Source organism: Canis lupus, chromosome 1 (assembly GCF_003254725.2).
Source record: "Canis lupus dingo isolate Sandy chromosome 1, ASM325472v2, whole genome shotgun sequence".
Lineage (NCBI taxonomy): Eukaryota > Metazoa > Chordata > Mammalia > Carnivora > Canidae > Canis > Canis lupus.
Window position 1 is genome coordinate 109,215,151 of NC_064243.1, and position 21,668 is coordinate 109,236,818.

The 21,668-nt window shown below is 53.1% G+C and overlaps 2 protein-coding genes across 9 annotated transcripts in view; one reads left to right on the plus strand and one right to left on the minus strand.

The window, feature by feature from the left end:
* Positions 1-10,752, minus strand: LOC112645259 (fukutin related protein). Of its 6 annotated transcripts, none has more exons than XM_049109222.1 (4): positions 10,695-10,737; positions 9,085-9,141; positions 4,306-4,338; positions 1-3,510 (listed from the first exon to the last, which is right to left on the minus strand). In XM_049109222.1, the coding sequence occupies exon 4, from the start codon at positions 3,469-3,471 to the stop codon at positions 1,984-1,986; it is 1,488 nt and encodes a 495-aa protein (XP_048965179.1). In that variant the 5' UTR covers positions 3,472-3,510; positions 4,306-4,338; positions 9,085-9,141; positions 10,695-10,737; the 3' UTR covers positions 1-1,983. The 6 variants fall into 6 exon arrangements, with proteins under 6 accessions (XP_048965179.1, XP_025280349.1, XP_048965173.1 ...); XM_025424564.3 differs by having other exon boundaries at positions 9,085-9,142; positions 10,684-10,727; XM_049109216.1 differs by lacking the exon at positions 10,695-10,737 and adding an exon at positions 9,919-10,216 and having other exon boundaries at positions 9,085-9,142.
* STRN4 (striatin 4) overlaps positions 10,327-21,668 on the plus strand; it is a 26,921-nt gene continuing 15,579 nt past the window's right edge. Inside the window, exons 1-5 of one of the 3 annotated variants that reach the window (XM_025424560.2) lie at positions 10,497-10,630; positions 17,692-17,809; positions 18,641-18,744; positions 19,261-19,334; positions 20,393-20,471. In XM_025424560.2, the coding sequence (XP_025280345.1) occupies positions 17,801-17,809; positions 18,641-18,744; positions 19,261-19,334; positions 20,393-20,471 (266 nt within the window). In that variant the 5' untranslated portion in view covers positions 10,497-10,630; positions 17,692-17,800. Of the gene's footprint in view, positions 10,631-17,691; positions 17,810-18,640; positions 18,745-19,260; positions 19,335-20,392; positions 20,472-21,668 lie in introns of all 3 variants that reach the window. The other 2 variants (XM_025424558.3, XM_025424559.3) reach the window with 2 other exon arrangements.

Genomic DNA, 21,668 nt, shown 5'->3' on the forward strand with positions numbered 1-21,668 from the left:
TTTAAACGTTTTGATGCATATATTGACGTATATATTAATTTCTATTACCGTGCCAGTTGCAAAATATTTTGAATATCAACATCCTTCATGAATGTCCAATGGGACATTTTAAAACTGTATGTGACAAGGGACAATGCTTTAGTGTGTGGAGATGCCTTGCTTATCAGGACATCTCCATCCCTGGCCTATGCCTCCCAAGAGCCAAAAGCATCTCCCGGTCACAGTGATAACCCAAATCATCTCCATATGTTTCCAGAATGCTCCATGGAAACCCAACAGTCCCTGGGAGCCATTTGCGGGGTCCAGTGGCTAAAAATAGAGGTTGTGTCCTAAGAAGTTGGCCTTTGGAAGTGAGCCTCAGGAGCTTGGGCCAAATTTGCATTCATCTTCTCCTGCTGGTCTGGAAAGCCTCCTCCTCCAAGGGCTTCACATTTCTGCAATATCACCCATCCCCCCAGCCCAAGCTATAGGTTTGAAGAGGCAGTGACTTGCCTAAGATCACACAAAATAAGTGGCCATTTCAGGAGTCAAACCCAGGCTTGATTCCTGACCCTTTTACCACTCAAGTGACTCACGGCATCCCTATGGGGTAAACGCTCATTATCCCCATTTCCCAGTGCAAAGCTGAGGTTCAGAGAGGCAGAGTCACTGCCTCTCAGTTTTCACTGAGAGAAAGTGGTAGCACTGGGTTTTGACCCCAGGCCTCTCCCACCTCAGAGCCTGTGGTTCCAAAAGCTAGGGTGTCCACAACCAGGGGGTGTGTGGGACAAGTCACTGAGATGAGCCAAGTAAAAAATGTCCATATTTATTTTAAATTTTAAAATGGAATAATTTAGGCCTCATTACTAATCTATAGAATGATAGCAGTACCTGTATATAATTTATAAGTAAATATACATATTCAGGATACTTGCCCAAAGAGCATTTAGCCTTAGGTGCATGATCACAAAAGACAGGCCATCATGGCTTCATCTGCTAGGTAGTATGGCCTCCTGGGGCCCAGTCTCACAGACCATTCTGAGACACCTGTATAGTATCCAACTTAGTGTGGGCTCCAGACTGCTTGGGTTCAGGTCCCTGCTCTGTCACTTCCTAAGCTGTCTGGCCTTGGGCAAATGACTACCATTCTGGTCTCAGTTTGCTCATCTGTAAAATGGAAATATGATCAACCAGTTAATCTGTGTGGAACACTGAGAAAGTGCCTGGCACACCATATGGTGCTGAGTAACGTGCGTTATGATTACCATTTATCCTGCCTGGCAAGTGGGCTACTGGGTGCAGAGAGCTAAAACAATGAGGTAACACAGTTATAGGGAGTAGTGGGTCGGGCATCCAGGACCCGGTTCCTAGCCAGAGCTGCAGCTCAGGGCTGAGCTTCTTTCTCCTCCTCTGTAAGATGGAGTTTAGAGCAGCATGCACCTCACAGGGCTCTCCCAGGAGGCAAGGAGGTCGCACTCTGGAAGAAGGGATATAGTCATCCTGTCCCGCCAGGTACAGGGGATTAGAGAAACCAAAGGCTCAAGAGTTAGGAAAAGCTATGGGCGCTGAGGTCCCGCCAAAGCGGGACGAAGGCGCCCTCTAGTGGCGGAAGCAACCCGAGCAACCAAATGTCCTGTGGGCTCTTTGTGATCTGACACTGCAAGGGCGAGCAGCGGTTCCTGGGGGGGGGTCCCACGCACCTTGAAATTGGGGCTCTCCCTCAGGCCCGAGTAACCTGTAAGTGGTAGAACTGGGGTTTTAATCCGGCAGTCCGGCCGCAGCACGTACACCTTCTCCTCTTTACAAAACTGTCCGTGCTCTAAATCAAACCCAAGTTCTTGGGAATCTTGGGCATGGCACGTCTTCGACGTCCAGGACCGTGCTGGGCCTCGCAGGGCAGCTTGGCATCCCCGGCCCGCCCATCGAATGCCAGCGGCACCAAAGCAAAGGACCGCTCCCCGAGCATGAGTGTTCTCCAGACCCCAGGAGCGGGGCCCTGGAGCCTCAGCCACTTCCTGCCAAACTCAGGAGCGACGGGTTGGGGTACTCGGGGTTCTCGATGACCCCGGGGCCGAACTTGAGCTCCAGGAAGCGACGGTAGTTGTTAGGCGCCTGCGCCACGAAGCCAGCAAAGGACAAGGGCACGAGAGGCTGCAAGAAGTGCTCGGGGAACTCGACATCCTGCCGGTGGTCCAGCCACGTGTCCTTGGTCATGACCCCGTTGCGGGGGTAGAAAGGCCACAGGTCCACGTGCAGATGGTTGCTCTCGCTGTACTGCACGCGGAAGAAGTCGCCCTCCACGGCCTTCTCCCACACGAAGCCGCGCTCGTCCACCACCGAGCCGGCCTCGGCGCCCCGCAGCTGCTCGCAGTTGCCCACGTCCTCCAGGTAGATCCCCAGGTCCACGTCGTAGTCCCATGGGATGATGTCCCCGTGGCGGGCGGCCCCGAGCAGCGAGCCGCCCTCCAGCCAGTAGCGCACGCCCGCCGCCTCCAGCACGCCCACCACGTAGCGGGCGGTCTCGCGCAGCGCGCGCAGGCAGCACGGGGGCGTCCAGCGCTCCTCGTAGAGGTAGGCCGGCGTGTCGCCCACCACCGTCCCGAAGCAGCGCGGGGTCTCCTTGTTGCACCCGAACCACTCGAGGCGCCCGCCTTCCCCGCTCACCAGGCGGATGCCCAGCGCGCGCAGCAGTGCCGCCCGCCGCGCGCGCCCCTCGCGCTCTGCCTTCCAGCGCGCGTGGGCCGTGGCCAGGGGGGGCTGGCGCGCCGCGCCGAAGGGCAGGTCCAGCAGCTGCACCGCCCAGCCGCGCAGGGCCGTCTGCAGGAAGAGGCCGGTGCCCATGGGCCGGGCTAGGGGCGCCGACAGGTTGAAGAGGTCGCGGGCGCGCAGGAGCACCACGGCGTCTCCGTCCAGGGCATCGCAGCGGAGCGCGGAGGGGGCCGGGCCGTAGCGGGCCGTCCACTCCCGCAGGCTGACGTTCAGGGCCAGGCACCGGGCAGGGTTGGCCGAGGCGACGGGTGCGGCCACCAGGCGTGCCCCTCCTGCCCGGAGCACCTCCACCATGCGCTCCAGCTGGCCCGGTGTGTCGGCTCTCGCCCCGTCGGGCACCAGAGCCACGAACTCAGTGGCCACGTAGGTCTCGGGGCGCGAGGCCGCGACGGGCCGGTCCAGGGCGGGCTGGAGCAGCGCCAGGCGGACGTTGGGAACGCGGGGCAGCGCCAGGGGCGGGTAGGGGAGCGTGTCCGCGGCCACCACCACCGGCTGGGCTGCGTCCTGCTGCAGGAAGGAGTCCACCAGCTCAGGCACCGCGTTGTCAAAGGCCTCGAACTCCCGCACCAGGACGGTGACACGGGGGCCGCCAGCAGTTCCACGGCGGGGACCCCGGGCCCGGGAGTTCCTGGGCTGGTGCTGCAGCCACGAGACATAGAAGAGGACCAGGAGGTTGAGTGTGATGGCGGCTGCCAGGGCAGCCTGGCAGCGGGTGAGACGCATGAGGCCAAAGACCGGCCCTAGCTGGGCTTCCAGGGCATCCTGGGGAGGAGGGGAGAACGAAAGGAGGGGCTGGAGCTGGTTGTCAGAAGCCTCCTAACCCCCCCCCCCCCCCCCCCCGCCCCCCTTCCCATCCTCAGCACGGCCCTGGCCCTTCTCTCCCAGCCCTTTCTCTATTTGGTTTCAGCTCTGATTTCCCCTCCTCCAGGAAGCCCTCTCTGACCTCCCATCCATCCACTTCCTCTGGGCCCCCTACAGCTCCTGGGGTTGTCCCACCCATAGCCATTTCTTCAAGGGGACAAGTCTGTATCCTCCCACTGGGCAGGTCCTGAGCTTTTCTCAATCACCCCTGGGTCCCTAGTTTCACCGAGCACAGAGCCTGGTGCTTGGCAAGGTTTTGTCAAATCTTCTTTCTTGTTCAATTGTTCCTAATCTTTATCCTTTTCTTTGTCAACTTCTCATTCATGTTTGGGTTCAGTTATAAACGCCCCACTCCATTCCCAGGTCTCAGTTTGCGCCTTCTGCTCTCCCTCCTCCTCCAGGAAGCCTCCCTACCCCCATCTCTCTCTCCTGTCCCTCTCACACCTTGGCCCTTGCTCCAGGGTCAGGCTGCAGCCTCAGCATAGCCACCAAGCCCCTCCCCCCCACTGTCCCCTTTTCATTTCCTCAAATCCTGTGCCATCTGGCCATCTCTTTCCTGATGGTCAGCCAGATAGTTTTGATTTTTCAGGACAGGCTAGAAATGTTTTCTTAAATCACAATTATCCCAATTTTAAATATTGGCCACTAATTAAAACAAAACAAAACAAAACAAAACATGGAATGGGTCAAACTTACAGAAACAGAAAATGGAATGGTGGTTGCCAGGGGCTGTGGGGAGGGGAAAATAGGAGTTGTTTAATGGATATAGATTTCCAGTTTTGTAAGATGAAAGACTGTTTTTTGCACGATAATGTTGAATACACATAACACTATTGAACTATATACTTAAAAATTAAGATAAGTTTTGGTTTGTGTATTTTATCACAACTAAAAAAATTTTTTTCTTTTTTTTTCCTTTTAAAGATTTATTTTTTTATTCATGAGAGAGAGAGAGAGAGAGGCAGAGACACAGGCAGAGGGAGAAGCAGGCTCCACGCAGGGAGCCCGATGCGGGACTCGATCCTGGGTCTCCAGGATCAGGCCCTGGGCCGAAGGTGTCGCTTAAACCGCTGAGCCACCCGGGCTGCCCTCTTTATTTATTTATTTTTTTAAAGATTTATTTATTTATTTATTTATTTATTTATTTATTTATTTATTTATTTTTAAAGATTTATTTATTTGAGAGAGTGAGCAAGTGAAAGCAAGGGGAGGGGCAGAGGGAGAGAGAATCTCAAGTAGTCTCCCTGAGGAGCATAGAGCCCTACCTCCCTACCTTGGAGCCCCTTTGGGGCTCGAGCCCATGACCCTGAGATCACCACCTGAGCTGAAATCAAGAGTCGGATGCTTAACTGACTGAGCCACCCAGACACCCCTAAATTGTTTTTTTTTTTTTTTTTATTACTGTGATGAGTACTGGGTGTTATATGTAAATGAGGAATCACTAAATTCTACACTGGAAACCAATTTTACCATGTGTTAACTAACTAGAATTTAAATAAAAACTTGAAATAAAAAAGTACTTTGAATGCTAAGTCCTATCAAATAATAAATAATTTTTTTTTTTATAATAAATTTTTTAAGAGGTGTTGGCAGCCTCTTTTGCGAAGGGGCTTCGGGCCACAGGGCATACTCACCCTTCCTTCATCAGCAGCACTCCTGAGCAACCCCTAGATGGCGCTGTCTCCCTGTCCCCATCACAACTTGAAGCTCTGGCTGGCCTCTAGCATGGGAGGTATGACTAACACTCCCCAGCTCTGAGCAGATACTTAAAAAAAATTTTCCCCATGAAGGATTTCCATAGGTTTCTACTCCTCCCAGAAAGGGGGACAATAGAGACCCAGCTAATCTTCGTACCTCCTAAATACTTCTGACCACAGCACCACCTTCCATCCTGGTCCACCCAGATCCCCACTCTGCCTCCCCTGGTTTCCTGATCAAGTCTGCTCCTCATGGTAGCCAGAGGGTCTTCATAAAGCACAAACCTGACCTCTCCCTCCCTGCTTGGAACCTGACATGGCTACCCAGTACCCTGAGGCAAAAGTTAAATTTCTTACAACCTCCCACAAGGCCTTGGGTGACCTGTCTCCTGTTGGCCCCCCAGTCCAGCTCCATCTCCTGCGACCTGTCAAACTCTGCCTAAACCACCTTGGACTCTTCCTCAGATGTTATTTCTAGGCCTTTGTATATTCTGTTCCTTCTGCTTAGAAGAATCTTTGCCCAAACACCGCTTCTCCCCATGTCTTTTTTCTCCTGGAGAACTACTTATGCTTTACCACTCAGTTCTGGTGCCTCCTCCCCCAGGAAGCCCTTCCGGAACCCAAGGCTGGGTCAGAAGTCCTCTGTGGGATCTTGAAGCCCCTGGGCTCCCAGTCCCAGCCCTGCCCATTCTGACTGGGCATCATCTGGGGATGGGTCGGTTGGCTTCACTAGGCGGTGAGACCTGGGAGGGTAAAGCCAGGGTTCCTGGATCACCTCTATGTTCCTAGCACATGGGTGGGCACTCAAAGTGCACCTGGTGAAAAACTGATCCCCAAGATCAGGGTTCTCAGAGTCTACAGGGCCTCAGGTTCCTGAAGTCAAACTGTACTACAACTCTGGGCCCCGGATCTTCCTGCCTCCTCTTCCCGCTGCCCTTTACCAGGAATGCCCTCCTACCTCTCTTCACCCATCCCAGGCCTGCTTGCCCTTCTCTGACCCAGCTTGGCTGACACTCAAGAATCTGAGTTGCACTTTAAAAGCAACTTCTTAATCTTTGGAATCACCTTCTGGACCTTAGATTGATTCTTCCTTCCTTCACTTCTTCCCTCTCTGTGGAATGTTTATGACATGCTAGGCACTGTTCTTGGCTCTGGGGACTCAACAGTGGACACATAGCACGCAGAGACAGACAGCAACCCTGACCTCCTATTACTGTGGGGGGAGGGATCTTTGGAACCATAGAATCTTCAGGGCCTTAAAAATTTTAGAATCTTAGAGCTTATGTATACAGAAACATAGGAGACCACTGATGATTCTAGAATCTTCTAAAGATTCTAAATAAACCAGGTGCCTGGATGGCTCAGTTGGTTTGACATCTGCCTTCAGCTCAGGTCATGATCCGAGGGTCCTGGGATGGAGTCCTGTGTCAGGCTCCCTGCTCAGCGGCAGGGGGGGGGGGGGCTGCTTCTTTCTCTGCCCCTCTCCTGCTTGTGCTCTCTCTCAAATAAATAGATAAAAATCCTTAAAAAAAAAAGATTCTAAAGACACCATTTTCCTGCTCTGCCCTCATCCCCCCTCCCCCTAGACTGTTCCCCACTCAGCGCCCAGAGAGATCCTGTTAAAATTCAAATTAGATCCTGTCCTGCATCTGCTGAAACCCTTCTGTAGCTCATAACACAAAGGAAAAGCCAAAGTCTTCACCAGGGCCCATAAGGCCCTGCATGATCCCCCACCCTCTCCTGCTGACTTAGCTTCTGCCACACTGGCCACCAAACCGCAGTCTTCAAATACTCCCAGGACACTATGGCCAAAGCGCTGGCTGTTCCCTCTGCCTGGATGCCAACCCCCCCCCCCCGCCCCTTCTGTATCTGCAAGTCTTCTCCCTCATGGCCTTCAGGTCTCTATTCAAGTATCACCTGTCCAGTGAGCCCTTTCTTTGCCCACATTTTTTTTTCTAAAGATTTTATTTATTTATTCATGAGAGACACATAGACAGAGGCAGAGACATAGGCAGAGGGAGAAACAGGCTCCCTGCAGGGAGCCCGATGCAGGACTCAATCCCAGGTCCCCAGCATCATGACCTGAGCCAAAGGCAGACACTCAACCACTGAGCCACCCAGGTACCTCTGGCCAGTCTTTTTCAAAATGCATCTCCCTATCACTCACATATTTCCTGTGCCCCATCCCTGCATTTTTCTCTCCAAGTCTTTACTGTGCAAATTTTACTGTTTTGTTCCCTGCTATATACTCAGAGTACACCTCAGTGCCTGGCACATAGCAGATGCTCAATCAATTTGTATGGCACGAATGACTGAATCCAGTTGTTCAGATGGGGAACCTGTGGCTCAGAGACAAAGGATGCAGGGAAAACCCAGGTCTCTATCTCCCACGTTCTGGCTCTCAGCATGTTCTGTCTGGCTGCTTCTGGGCCACGAGGTGCCCAGCAGAACAGAGGACAGAAACTGGGTCCTCAGAGACCAGAGGGTATGATAGCCAGACCAACAGATGAGGGCAGTTTCCACATAAGAAAAAGAAAGGAATCATCTAGTACCCTGACAATGTTGGACTTGGCTTCCTCAACCACAAGGGCTCAAAATGCCTTTATTGAGGAAAAGTGGATGAAATGATGATTTTGAAGGTCCAAATATTCTATGTGTTTCTGCACCACAATAGGATGGTAATAGCAACAATTCTAGTTGCTCATAACATGCCAGATCCCTTTAATCTTCAAGTTATTAAGTTATTTATTTATTTTTTTAATTCATGAGAGACACAGAGAGAGAGGCAGAGACATAGGCAGAGGGAGAAGTAGGCTCCCCGTGGGGAGCCTGATGCAGGACTTGATCCCAGGACCCTGGGATCACGACCTGAGCCGAAGGTAGAGGGTCAACCACTGAGCCACCTAATTAGGCATCTCTAATCTTCAAGTTCTGATCACTTATTTATTTTTTATTATTTATTTTTTTAAAGATTTTATTTATTTATTCATGAGAGATACAGAGAGAGAGGCAGAGACACAGGCAGAGGGAGAAGCAGGCTCCATGTAGGGAACCTGACATGGGACTCAATCCCGGGGCCTCCAGGATCACACCCTGGGCTGAAGGCGGCACTAAACCCCTGAGCCACCAGGGCTACCCCTGATCACATTTAAAGATGGGGAAAAACCAGCACAGACAAGTGAAGTCACTCATTCAAAGTCACATAGCTGGGAAACGGTGGACTCAGGATTTGACCCACAAAGCTGGCCCCCAGTCATGTTTTCAACCAATAAACTCTGCTGTCTTTCTTGGGTCCACTCAGACAGCCCAGCTCACTGTCTACCTTCAGTGAGTATTCTGCAGCCCTAACCCGATAGGTGCTTTTCATCAACTCAACCAACAGACAGATATTTCCTAAGTACCCTCTGGGCCAGACCCTGTGTTCTGGGGACAGGGAGAGAGCGAGGCAGTCATTGGGCAGGCCCTCCACAGAGAGGAAGACAAAAACCACAAACACACACCTTACAGATAGGTCAGGAAACCAGAGAGGGGTGTGAGAGAGAAAAGGTGGTCCAGGGAGGAGAGGACAGTTAAGCTGAGACTTTGTCTCTGTTCCCCACAAAACAATATAAAAGGATCCAGATTCACTTGAGGCCTAGGTTCACCTGGCCCGAGTGCTGCTCTAGACTGAGCCTTGGCTGCTCCATCTGTGGCATGGGAACACGACAGGCAGAGAAAATGAGAGACGTGGGGAGGGCAGTTTCTACACGAGTGCTGGTGACACTGAGGAACTTCTTACCTCTGAGGCTGCTGTGGGAGCTCCGGGTGGGTGGTTCCAGCCCAGCTCAGCTGCATTGCTGAGGGAACAAGAACCAGAAAACCCCAAATCAGCCAATTTTGCACAGGAGAGTATGATTTCACCTTACCTACAAAAGTGGCAATGAGAAGATCAGAGAATCTTTTCTCTTGTTCCATAAGCTCACCTACCATCTGGAGTGTCTCGGGAATGGGTGGGAAGGATGTCAGTTATCATAACGACCTATAACCATCCCCTTCTTATGAATGTGTCCAGAAAGGTGGGGCTAGAAGTAACCAAAGCTGTTACCATGACAACCACAACCCCTTCCCTAGACATACTCCATCCTGAGACACAATCCTAAAAGGTCCCATACCTTGGTGAGCTTTGCTCTTAGGGTCTCTGGAAGGGGAGGACTGCCCATGTTACCATAGTAACTAGGGGTTAGCTTTTCCCCATTTCCACCTCCTGGTCCAGGCCCTGTAACCATAGCAACCACTCCTCAGCAGAGCATCTACTCCTCTAAATAAAAACACCTGGTTGGTTTGGTCCTGGCTCTCACGATGAGAAGGAGGGGGATGGTTACCATGGTAATGCCAGCTGGGTGGCTAGGGGGAGGGGTTGGGAAAGAGGTGTTCTCTCAGCAAGTCAGCGTCCCTGGGGCTAGGGTCCTCTCTACCTGAGCGCTAGGTGAGGTTGCCATAGTAACCAAAGAGCCGGTAGGGGGGAAGGACCACCAGGGACTTAGGTTACCTTAGCAACCTCCTCCTGGTGCAGGGACGGGAGAGGTTTGGCGCTCCATTGCCACAAAGGGGGAGGGTTACCATGACTACCGACCTGAGCCAGGAACCAGAGAGGATGGGGCCATTGCTGAAACCACCCCTGGTGGTCGTCCTTTCTTTCAGGGGGACAGTGGCAAGGAGAGTGACATTTGGGTCTGGAGGGGGTTGGAACGAAGCCGGAGGAGAGGGGGCGGAAAGCGGCTCTTCCCAAAGTCCTGCTCTCCCCCCGGCGCGACCCTCGCTCTGGGCCTGGGTCTCGTTAGCCCTCCTCGCGGCCCGCGCCTCCGCCCCGCCCCTTCCCCCCGCCCCCGCGCGCGCGCTTCGGGGTCGACCCGGGTGGGCGAGGCGCGTGCCCGGCCACGTTCCCATCGCCGCCCCCCCGACCGGCCCCCGCCGAGCGCGCGCGCGGGCGGGGGGGGGGGGGGTGGTACGGCCGCGCAGGCGCGCGAGGCACAGCGGGCGCGCGGGCCGGCCCCGGGGCCTCCATGATGGAGGAGCGAGCGGCCGCCGCGGTCGCCGCCGCCGCCTCCTCCTGCCGCCCGCTCGGCTCTGGCGCGGGCCCCGGCCCGACCGGGGCGGCCCCGGCCTCTGCCCCTGCCCCGGGGCCCGGCCCGGCTGGTAAGGGAGGCGGCGGCGGAGGCAGCCCCGGACCTACGGCGGGCCCCGAGCCCCTGAGCCTGCCCGGCATCCTGCACTTTATACAGCACGAGTGGGCGCGCTTCGAAGCGGAGAAGGCCCGCTGGGAGGCCGAGCGCGCCGAGCTGCAGGTGAGCGCCGCCCCGGGACCCCCGACCCCCCGCCCGGCCCGGCCCGGCCTCACCCGCCGCCGCCGCCGCCGCCGCCGCCGCCGCCATCTTGGAGCAATGGCCGCCGGGACGGCCGGGGGGGCGGGAGGGGACCGCGACCGGCCCGGAGACTGAGTGAGGGGCCGTCCGAGGGGGGTCCTGAGGGCGCCCGGCGGCTCGAGGCGGGAGCGGGGCCCCACAGGCGGGAGGATCCGACCGGGACCGGCCGAGAGGAGGGGCGCAGGGGACCCGAGCCGGCTGAGCGGGAGTGGGAGTGAGCGGACCGGCAGACGCTCCCTGGAGAGGAGCCCAGGACTCAGCGGAGGGTGGTGGGAGGACTCGGGGGGCCTTGTTGGGAGCGAGCAAAAGCCCGAAAGGTGCCGCGGGGCTCCCACCCCGTCCCCGAGCAGGTGAGGGGTTAGAGGTGGAACCTGATGGGCTTTGGGTGGGAGAAAGGGGGCGTCGGGGGGACTTGGGAGCCGCCGAGGGCGACAGTGAGTCGAGTGGGGAGAGGAAGTCAGGGAGCCTGGGACGGGGTGCGTTTAGGAGCACTTGTCCGGGGTTGGGGGGAACTGGAAGATGGCTGTATGAGCACTTGGGATGAGAGAAGGGCCTCGAGGGGTCCCGGCAGGAAGATGTGTGTCCTCCCCTCTAAGGAAGGAGGAAACTTTGGGGAGCCCTGGCATGTGTGGCTATGGAGTGCAGGCGGGAGGGGTACCGGGCGAGGAAGCGTAGATAGGGCCAGGACTTGCTCCAGGAGCCTGTATGGAAGGGCTGCAGAGCTGAAACTCCAGTCTGAGGGGTGTGGAGGAGTGCGGGGTGGGGGGGAAGGCCTTGAGATGGAGCTGTGTGTAGGATGCCTGGTGGAGAACTCTGGACTGGAGTGCGGTGCTGGCCAACGTGGAGATAAGGGGCCCCGGGCTGGAGAACAGGACTCACAGTGGGGGATACCTGGAGGATGGCAGGGCAGCATTTTGCAGAGCAGGCAGGCAGTGTTGAAGAAGCATCTCAGGACTCTGAGAGAGGATGTGTCTGCAGAAGGTTCCCATGGTTTGTGGAGTAGCTTGGGAGAGGAGTGTGCCCTGAGATGAAGTTTATTAGAGGCTGAGGAGTTGGGCTGGATTTCACGACCTTGAGAAGTGTGGGTCTGCTTGCAGAATGGGTCTGCTTGCAGAGTTTCGGGAGGATGGGGCATCAGAGTTGTGAGGATTTAAAGGGATCCAAGAATGGGCCCTGAGGACTCTGAGGGTTCCTGGGCTGGGGTATAATTAGCAGAAACCGGTATCAACTTCTAGCAACTCAGTTTTCTCCTTCTGGTTCACAGCTTCCTGTCTAGTTGATATGGGGGCACCAAATAAATAACTTAAAAATTTTGTCCAGAGGATGAATGAAGAGACATTCCATAATTCTCCCCCTCCCTCCCCCACCAGGGATCTTAGCTGTGTGATAGCTGAGGCTTAGCATTGAGGTAGGAGAGGAATCCTTATGTAAGTACCCCTTACTTTTGTGTTCAACTCTGTTCCCAGAGCTCTTTCCCAGCATACATCCAGCTAGATCTCAGTACCTCATTATGGAGACCGGGCAGGTATCATAGTCCTCACTCAGCAGTAATGACAGCAGCTGTTTATTGAGCACATATGCAGTGCCAGGAACTGTATGAAGCACTTTAGATACATGGTATCATTTAATCCTTCTAGGATGGTGAGTGATCCTATTCCCCCACCCTTGCTTTTTGAGAAAAGAATCAGAAGAGAAAGGGAGGCTCTGAGAGAGAGAGACAGTCTGTGATTGCTCTACGATCACAGCCCGTGGGTGGCAGGGCTGCTAGCCCATTCTCCATACCTCTCTGCTGCCCAATACAGATGAGGAAAATGTTCCACAGAAGCCCAGTGGCCTCTTGAGAGTCATCCTAGACAACAGTCATAACTAGACCTGGGATTGAATCTTGGTCTCTGGGACTTTATGCCAGTGTACACTGCAGCACCCACCGTACCACCTTCTCATGTTTGAGACTAATGAAAGAAAAGCTGTGGGGCAGCCCAGGTGGCTCAGTGATTTGGCGCCTGCCTTTGGCCCAGGGTGTCATCCTGGAGACCCAGGATCAAGTCCTGCCTTGGGCTCCCTGCATGGAGCCTGCTTCTCCTTCTGCCTCTCTCTCTCTCTGCATCTGTGAGTAAATAAATAAAATCTTTTTTTTTTTTTTTTTTTTTTTTAAAGAAAAGTTGTATGTTTATCCAGCGGCCCTTCTTGGAGTGTGAGAGGAACTTGTAGATAGCACCCAGTTAGGCTGTCCCATGTCTAGGCTGCCACATCACGTGTTTTATACTTTTGTTTTCCTTTTGTTCTGTCCCATTAGTGGAAATGCAAAGGTCTCAGAAGTATGTGCATATGTACATATATATGTGTGTATGAAAAGAGAAAGCTCTCTCTCTCACTTTGTCCCTTTCCTGCCCTTTTTTTCCCCTAAGATTTTATTTATTTGTTTGACGGAGAGCATAGGTGGGGGGAGGGGGGAGGCTGGAGATCCCAGCCTGGGATCATGATTTGAGCTGAAGGCAGATGCTTAACAGATCAGCCCCCCAGCCCCCCCACCTTCCTGCTCTTCTCTATAACTGTTACTGCTAGAAAAGTAGTTCAGCTCTATGTGTAAAATATGAGGTCACATACATATCATTTTGTGACTTTTTGACATACTTGTTTCTCGTGTCACATACTTGTTTCTCATGTCTTGGTATTCCTTTCCTATCAGCACAGAGAGCTTTCTTACTGTTCTTGATCACTATGTTTCACCTGCTGTTTGTACCATAGCTCTTTTAGTTGACCCTTGCTGATCGGCTTTCAGCTTCTTTCCAGCTTTTCCCCCATCAGAAATGGCTGCAGTGAATATCTTTATATTCCCATGTGGGTATAAAGCAGAATAGGTGGGTGGAATGGTAGAAAGCTATGTTATAAAATGGTGATTGGTTCTGCCACGTTGCCCCACAGTTCCACACACTCCCATCAGCGGCACCTCTTTTTACACACCTTTGCCCGAACACTTACTACTTACAGAGGTGTGACTTCTCTTGTGAGACCCTTGAAGGCCGGGTCTGTGTCAGACTTTTGTGAGGAACCCTGAATACCTTTTCTCCAAATAGCTGAGTATAGCTCTTCTTGGCACAGGACCAGCTGTGCAGTCAATGCTCCCAGTGAGTGTGTGTGTCGGGGGGATGGTAGAAAAGGCAGCTTCTTGTGAGGTTCTGCCAAGAGGTACCCAGAGATCGGAGCAGGGAGGTGGTATAGATGCCGTCTAACAGCAGGACTTTTGTCAGGTGCCGGATCCTGAGAAGCCCGCAGTGTGGTTTCTGCCCTTCAGAGACCTCCAGGCTAACAGAGGAGGCTAGTTTGCACCAGAGGCTGCAGAGAACTGTGCACGCTCACCCGCAAATGGGGTTATTTGGCTGTGTGGCTCTGCTCGAAGCACAGTGATCACTTTAAGAAAGCATAAGGGATGCCTGGGTGGCTCAGCGGTTGACCGTCTATCTGCCTTTGGCTCAGGATGTGATCCTGAGATCCAGGATCGAGTCCCATGTCGGGCTCCCTGCAGGGGGCCTGCTTCTCCCTCTGCTTGTGTCTCTGCCTCTGTGTCTCTCATGAATAAATAAATCAATCTTAAAAAAAAAAAAAAGAATAAGATTTTTTAAAACAGAAATATAAGTTAAAGTCATAAATATTTCCGATTTTATAGATATGTATGTTACAAATTTAAGGTAAATGAACACAGGACAAGCACAAAAGATCACGTACAAACCCTATAGAGTTTATAGATCTCTGGTGCTTCTGGGGAGGGAAGCTCCCTGAGGACAGGAGGAATGTCTCAGGGGAATCTCAACTGGACATTCATATAGGAGCAGCGATAGGGAGATGTGGTGAGCATGATGGGGGCAGAGAAGGTGTGGAACTGGCCCCTCCCCCACTGCCAGCCTCACTAGGGGCTCTGAGGGATCCAGTGGGGAGTCATCCCTGCCAGGAGCCTCTGGCCCTGGGGCAGGAAGAGTGTAGGAGTTATAGGGCTAGGTGGGTCCAGAAGGGAAACAGACAGGACTAGGGGCTGGCACAGAAAGGTCAGCAGCAGGATGCAGAGAAGCATCCACTCCTGGGAGGACTGAGATGCTAAGGCTTCTTGGAAAGGCTTTGCGGTGCTGCCTGGCCGGGGAGATGGAACAGCCGTAGGAGAGGCGGCAGCTGTGTCTGTGCACAGTTCTGGGGGTGTGTGTGTTCTAACAGTCTGGCCAGAGGGAGTGGCGATGGGTGGATATGGTGGGTAGAGAACTTCCAGATTCTGGGCTTACCTGCCAGCCCACCATGGCACTCCTAGATCAGGCAGTGGGGCTGCTGGCATTTTTGGAGGTAGGAGGAACTGGCCGCCAACACTTCCCCTTCCAGTGGGATTCCACCAAGTTGGTTCACTTCAACCACATGTTTCTGGTTCTCTTCCCTTCTTTGCCAGGGGAGCTGGAAAGGGGACAACAGAGCAGAGTATGCTGAGCCAGGTTCTTACACCACAATTATTAGGAGAAGGGAGATCGGGTCTTGCGTGGTGATAGCAAGGAGATAAAAGGGCCAGGCTGAACAAGTGTGAGGGCCTGGTATGTTCTTGACTTCCCTTTCTTCTCCACGCAGACGGAGTCACCAGTGTTATCAGTCCTGCTTCCTTATTACCTCAGATCCACCAACCCATTACTCCTTCCTAGTCTGGGCCACTGTCATTTCTTCTCAGGATTTCTGGGACCGCCTCCTGTGACTGACAGGTCTTTAGCTTTTTGGGCATGCGGTGTCCCCCTGACACCCCAGCCATCAGTTCTCCACAATATAACTGGAATTGTCTTTGTAGCAGGCACCGATTACGTCTCTCCTTTGCTTAAAACCCTTCTGTGGCTTCCCCTTTGCTCTTAGGACAATTCTCAAACTCTAACCTGACCTGCGGTCCTTTCTCGGGCCTACAAGCCTCTCTGCCTTTCCTCACTAACCCTGTTACACGTTCTCATGCCACTGTTCTGGCCTTTTTAGCGTTCCTTAAGCCTGCCACACAGCTCTTGTCTCTGTCCTCTGCCAGCAGCACACTCCACTCCCCTGGCCAACTTCTAACAGCCTTCAGGTCTTGGCTGAACTGTGCTTCTTACCTCCAGGAGTGGGCTGGTTGTCCCTCCTCCCATAACATCCTTTGTTCCCTCACCGTGCCTCATCACACCATGTGTTGGTTGTTGATGTCCCTGCCTGTCCCTTGATGTACTGAGAGCTTGGGGGGGGTGGGGAGCAGGAACCATTCATCTTCTCCATTACGCTGCCAGTGCCTCATGCAGGACCTGGCTGTCACAGGCAGTCACTTGTGCTGGATACTGAATGAATGTAGGCGTTCAGCAGGATGTACCTGTGCTGGCAAGTAGAAGGCTCACTATGGAAGCCCCAGAGGATAGCGAGAACAGTGAGGAGGTGACTTGGGGCTTAGGTTTGGTGGTTGGCTTTTTCTTCCCCACCTCTCTCCCCACCTTCTATTTTTTTAAAAGATTTTATTTATTTATTCATGAAAGACACAGAGAAGGAGAGAGAGAGAGAGGCAGAGACACGGGCAGAGGGAGAAGCAGGCTCCATATAGGGAGCCTGACATGGGACTCAATCCCGGGTCTCCAGGATCAGACTCTGGGATGAAGGTGGCACTAAACGCTGAGCCACCGGGGCTGCCCCTATTTTTTTTTTTTTTTTAAGATTTTATTTATTTATTCATGAGAGACAGGGAGAGAGGCAGAGACATAGGCAGAGGGAGAAGCAGGCTCTATGCAAGGATCCCGACGTGGAACTCAGTCCTGGGACTCCGGGATCACGCCATGAGCCAAAGGCAGACGCTCAACCACTGAGCCACCCAGGCATCCCTCTCCTCGCCTTCTAAAGTGACTGGACAGGGCAGATTTGGGTGGCTGAGAAGATACACAAAGGACAGAGATTCAGACTTCCAAGATGATGACCACGTGTGAGTCCACCTGTCTGGTCTTAGGTGTTTATAGATATATGTGTTGATTTAAAGTGTATAGAGAAAAAAGTGTTCAGAAGGGGGCGAAGGTCCCATTCCCTCAACAGACAGATGGGTTTTTTTTTTCCACCCACGCCATACCTGGTGACATATGGTGATCTGTTCATTCTTTATCCCACCCTCTCCTCTGGAACATGTACCTTGTCTTATTTAGTGCTATATTCCTCTTTCTGCAGCTGTACCTGATACACAGTTGGGGCTCAGTAAAAAATCAGCGCAGTAAACAAATGAGTGCATGATACTTTTGTCTTATATCAATGCACATTTATTCCTTTTTATTTTTTTGAAAGGCAGCCTACATTGCAGTTATACCTGTAGGCTACATCCTCGGAAGTGGACCTGTCAGGACAAAGGGAATGTGCATTTAACATTTTCATAGATGTGGCCAAATTGCCCTCCGGGAAGGATGTGTTGATTTATGACCCCATCAGTGGTATATGAGCATGCCCGTTTCCCTAGTCCTTGGCCAGTGCCAGGCATTAATTAGCACATGCTCAGTTCTCAGCTAACCTAAGGGAGACACCTGGTCCCTGGAAGAGGACCAAGGTGTTAGTAGGCGTGTGGACAGAGCTGTGCTGTAATCCCAAATGCACGGGGCAGGTAGGTCCCCCGGGCCCCTCGAGCCTCAGGGAGAGGGAGAGCAGTGTGGGTGGGCATCTGAGAGACTGCCGAGAACTTACAGTCCTGGAGCTGGGCTTTGAGAATGGGCACGGCCTGGAAAAGGTGTCTGTGGTCAGACCCGGGGCTTCCAGTGGAGCATTGAAGTTCCCCAACTAGCATGTGATATTTGGGGATTGGCTCCGGGAAGATGCAGCTGCCTGTGGGACAGGAGGCCTGTAAGCCACAGACATCTCTGCTTGATGGGTCTTGGGTCTTAAAGAACTGGGCCCATTTCATCGTTGTGGAAGAAGAGACAGGGAGAATAAAAATAATAAGAGGTAGGAGCTGGCATTTATTAGCCCTTCTTCTGTGCTAGGCCTCGGACTGAGAAGAACTTAACACATGAGGGGCAGGCACTCTCGTGAGCCCCATTTTCTAGAAGGGGAAATGGAGGCTCAGAGAAGGCTGATGACCTGCCTAAGATCATGCAGCAAGTAAGTGGCCGAGCCCGGCCTGGAGCACAGGCTGTCCCAGCCTGTAACAGTGGAGCACTTGGGGAGAAGCCAGGGTTGAGCCCTGCTCTTAGGGCTTTGGCACAGGACTTCTGGAACATGGTCAGGGGCCAGGATCCTGCCTCGAAGGCCGTTGGCCCAGTGTCTCCAAAAGACCTGTTGACAGACCAGAGCAGACTGGGGCAGCCCATGCCAGCAGACGGTGTGAAGTGGTTGGCAGGGGCCCTGGGTCATGTCTGTAGCATGTCTTGCTCACCCTGGGCAGACTCCAGTGGGACACTTGGTCCCCATGGTGGGGGTTGGGTGGTAAAGCTTTTGCATTGGAGCGGGAGCTGAGCTGAGCCGCCCACTCTTGTCCCTAAGCTCCCGAAGTAGCTTCCTACGCCTCCCAGAGACAGATGCTCTGGTAGAAATAGTGAGACACCACCTCCAGCAGCAACCTAGAGGACAGCACCTGCCTTAGGGTGGGGGAGAAGGAGCCTAGGCTCTTCACGCCTACCTCTCCACCTTCATCCCCTATCCGACTTCTCCCCCAAAAGGCAGGGGCCAAGTCACCCCTTTTAATTTCAAGGCTTAAGGACTCCTCCTCAGCTCTTTCATGGTGGGTCACATGGCAGGGGACTCTGGAAACAGATCCAGCATGCCCTGTCACTGCTCCATTGAACCCTGGCTCAGGGTCTTCACGCCTGAAGAAGTGGCTGCTGCATGTCATTGTGGGAATAGGGGCTGGAGCTGATTGTCCTTATGTGAGTGAGGGACACACCTAAGTGAACCTGAGCCCGGCTGTCCTCCTGTTCCCTTCTGTCCCCCCAGGCTCAGGTGGCCTTCCTCCAGGGAGAAAGGAAAGGGCAAGAGAATCTCAAGACAGACCTGGTACGGCGGATCAAGATGTTGGAATATGCACTGAAACAGGAGAGGTGAGTCCTTTTGAGAAGGCAGGCCTGAGTGGCAGGGTTTGGAGGCTGGCTGCAGTGCCTTCCAGCCTTGGGAGGTTTGCAATCCAATGTTCTCTTCCCCATTGCCCATCACTGTCTGATCGTAGCAGAGAGGGACAGAACAACACACAGTAGGTGGAATTCAGGATAAAGGCTAAGGACAATATTTATCATGATGGTGGCTCTCACTGTATGCACATTGCCTCATTGACCCTGTTGAGCCACCTCGTGGGTACAGGTGAGGCTTCCAGAGGGTGAGGATGTCTTCAGGGACCCCTGGAGCTGGGATAGCACCCCAGGCTGCCTGACTCCAAAGAGTGGATTCCTTATAATGCCATGTGTGGTGCCTTTTCCACCAGAACTGCTTCTTCACAGCAGGGGGGGAGGTGACTGCTTCATCGGGACTCGGGGAGGCTCTGGGATCTGGGATCCCTGAGGTGAGTGCTGGCCCTGTATACTCCTCTGCGTCTGTCACCTATTAATAATTTGCTCTTTTAGGGCCAAATATCATAAATTGAAGTTTGGAACAGACCTGAACCAAGGGGAGAAGAAACCAGAATTGGCAGAACAAGGTACCCACCCTCATATCTGCCCAACTTGGGCCCTCCATCCCCCACAACAGAAGTCAGTGTGATGGAGTTGTGCAGAGTTGGGCCACCTCTTTTTTACTTTGCTCCGCAGTAAGCTGACTTGGCTGGAGGGGGTGCTGGGGAGGATTTGAGCTTCACTCTCAGTTCCCCTCTTCAGGGGCTACTCTGTGGGGCCCTGACTGGGAAGGGAGCTAGATAGTGTGAAGTAGGCCAGTCCTGCCTGCTCTCCCTCTGTGAAATAGATGGACACTGTCCTTAATGTTCTAAGCTCCTCGGAAGAGGGCTCTGTTCACCACCAGGTTGGTAGGGCAGGTGTTCCAGGTAGAGGGACACGTGTACAGAAGCATGGCGACATGAAAGAGGGTGGTATGTTAGGAGACGGAGGAGTTACTGCGTGTGACTGGAACAGGTGGGTGGTGCAGTGGAAGTGAGGGGCTGGGCGACCCGTCAAGGCCTTTCAGGGCCAGTTAACAGTAATGTTCTTTACGTCAGACCCCTCCCACCAACAGGAGTCCCACAAAGGCAGGGGTCTTTGTTACTATTGTAGCCTGGATACCTAGCTGGGTGCTTAGTAGATACGATGCCTGATAAGTAGTTGATGAACAAAATAAACACAATCTCATTTAATCTTCACAATCCCAAGAGCTAAGTGCTGTTAGTATTAACTAGTATTCTCAGAAGAGGAAGCTGAGGCTTAGAGAGGTAAACCAACTTGCTCCAGTTCACACAGCTGGTGAGTGGCAGAGTTGTACTCGAAGTATAGAGTGTGCTTTGCAGACTTTCTCAGAACGGTGCCAGCTTCCTGTGTGGGAAACTGACATAAGTAGATGGGAGTCTGAAGGTAGTCTGGGAGGTGGTTTAAAGAATCTCAGGAGTCTAGGTAGAGGGTGTGGAGGGGTGCCCTCAGGAAGGGACTTGGTAGGATCTGTGACAGTGACTGATAGTGACTGAAGAGGGTTGGAGGGTGAGGAGGGTGGAGGAGGTGATAGGTACATGGTGCTGCCCTAAGACGGCCTGCCTCCTTTATCTCCATTCTCCAGTCTCCAATGGCCCTGTGGAGTCGGTCACCCTGGAGAACAGCCCGCTGGTGTGGAAGGAGGGGCGGCAGCTTCTCCGACAGTGAGTTTGCAGGACAGGGGGGCTGGGCTGTGTTGGGGAGAAGGACACGTTTGGCTCGGGAGATAAGTCTGAAGACTCCACAGTCCTTCCTGACCCCCCTGGGGGTGGGATGCTGAACTGTCAGGGTTTCTCTTGGCCTGTCTTCTGTGGATGGAGCCCAGCCTGGAGAGGGGGGGGAAGACTTGCTAAGAAGGCAGATGTAGGGGGGCCCTACTCCTGGGAAGTGACCCCAGATATCTCTCACTTTTTTTTTTTTTTAAAGATTTATTTGAGAGAGAGGGAGGGAGAGAGCTAGAGCAGGCATGAGTGGTGGGGAGGGGCAGAGGGAGAAGCAGACTCCTCATTGAACAAAGAGCCTGATGCAGGACTTGATCTTAGAACCCTCGGATCATGACTTGAGCTGAGAGCAGATGCTTGACCTACTAAACCACCCAGGTGGGGCAGCCCTGGTGGCTCAGCAGTTTAGCGCCACCTTCAGCCCAGGGCCTGATCCTGGAAACTCAGGATCGAGTCCCACGTCAGGCTCCCTGCATGGAGCCTGCTTCTCCCTCTGCCTGTGTCCTTGTCTCCCCGTGCCCCCGCCCCGCCTCTCCCTCTCTCTGTGTGTCTCTCATGAATAAATAAATAAAATCTAGAAAACAAAAACAAAAACCACCCAGGTGCCTAGAAGTCTCTTACTTAAAAAAAGGGTAGGGCAACCCTCTTGGTCCCCCCCTCCCTTCAGGAGCTCAGTAAACTTTGTTGCCCACCAAAAACCAAAACAAAACAAAAACAAGTTATGTCAAATTATTTTTTAGTATTAAAGAGATTTGTGTGTTTTAGAAAACTCGAGAAACATAGGGAAACACACACACATAAAAATCATTCATAATTCCACCACTACCCAGGGAGTCTCACGCACCTGTAAGCATTTTGGTGTCTCTGGTGGGGCCCAGTCTGTGTTTCATAAAAGCAAGCACTCCCCTTCTTGGTGTTTTATACTGCATCATGTTTGCTAAGTGTTATGGACTTCCATATAAGTTAGATAGGTTGCATCATTTTAAGAACCATAAAATTGCCAGCCACAGGGATAACCATCACTTCCCATAGCCAATCATTTCTTGTGCATTTCATCAAAGATGGTTCTGTAGTATGACAAACATCAGGAAGTTACTTGTCCGTATCCCCAATTTCCTCAAGCTGAATGTCTGGAAGCGC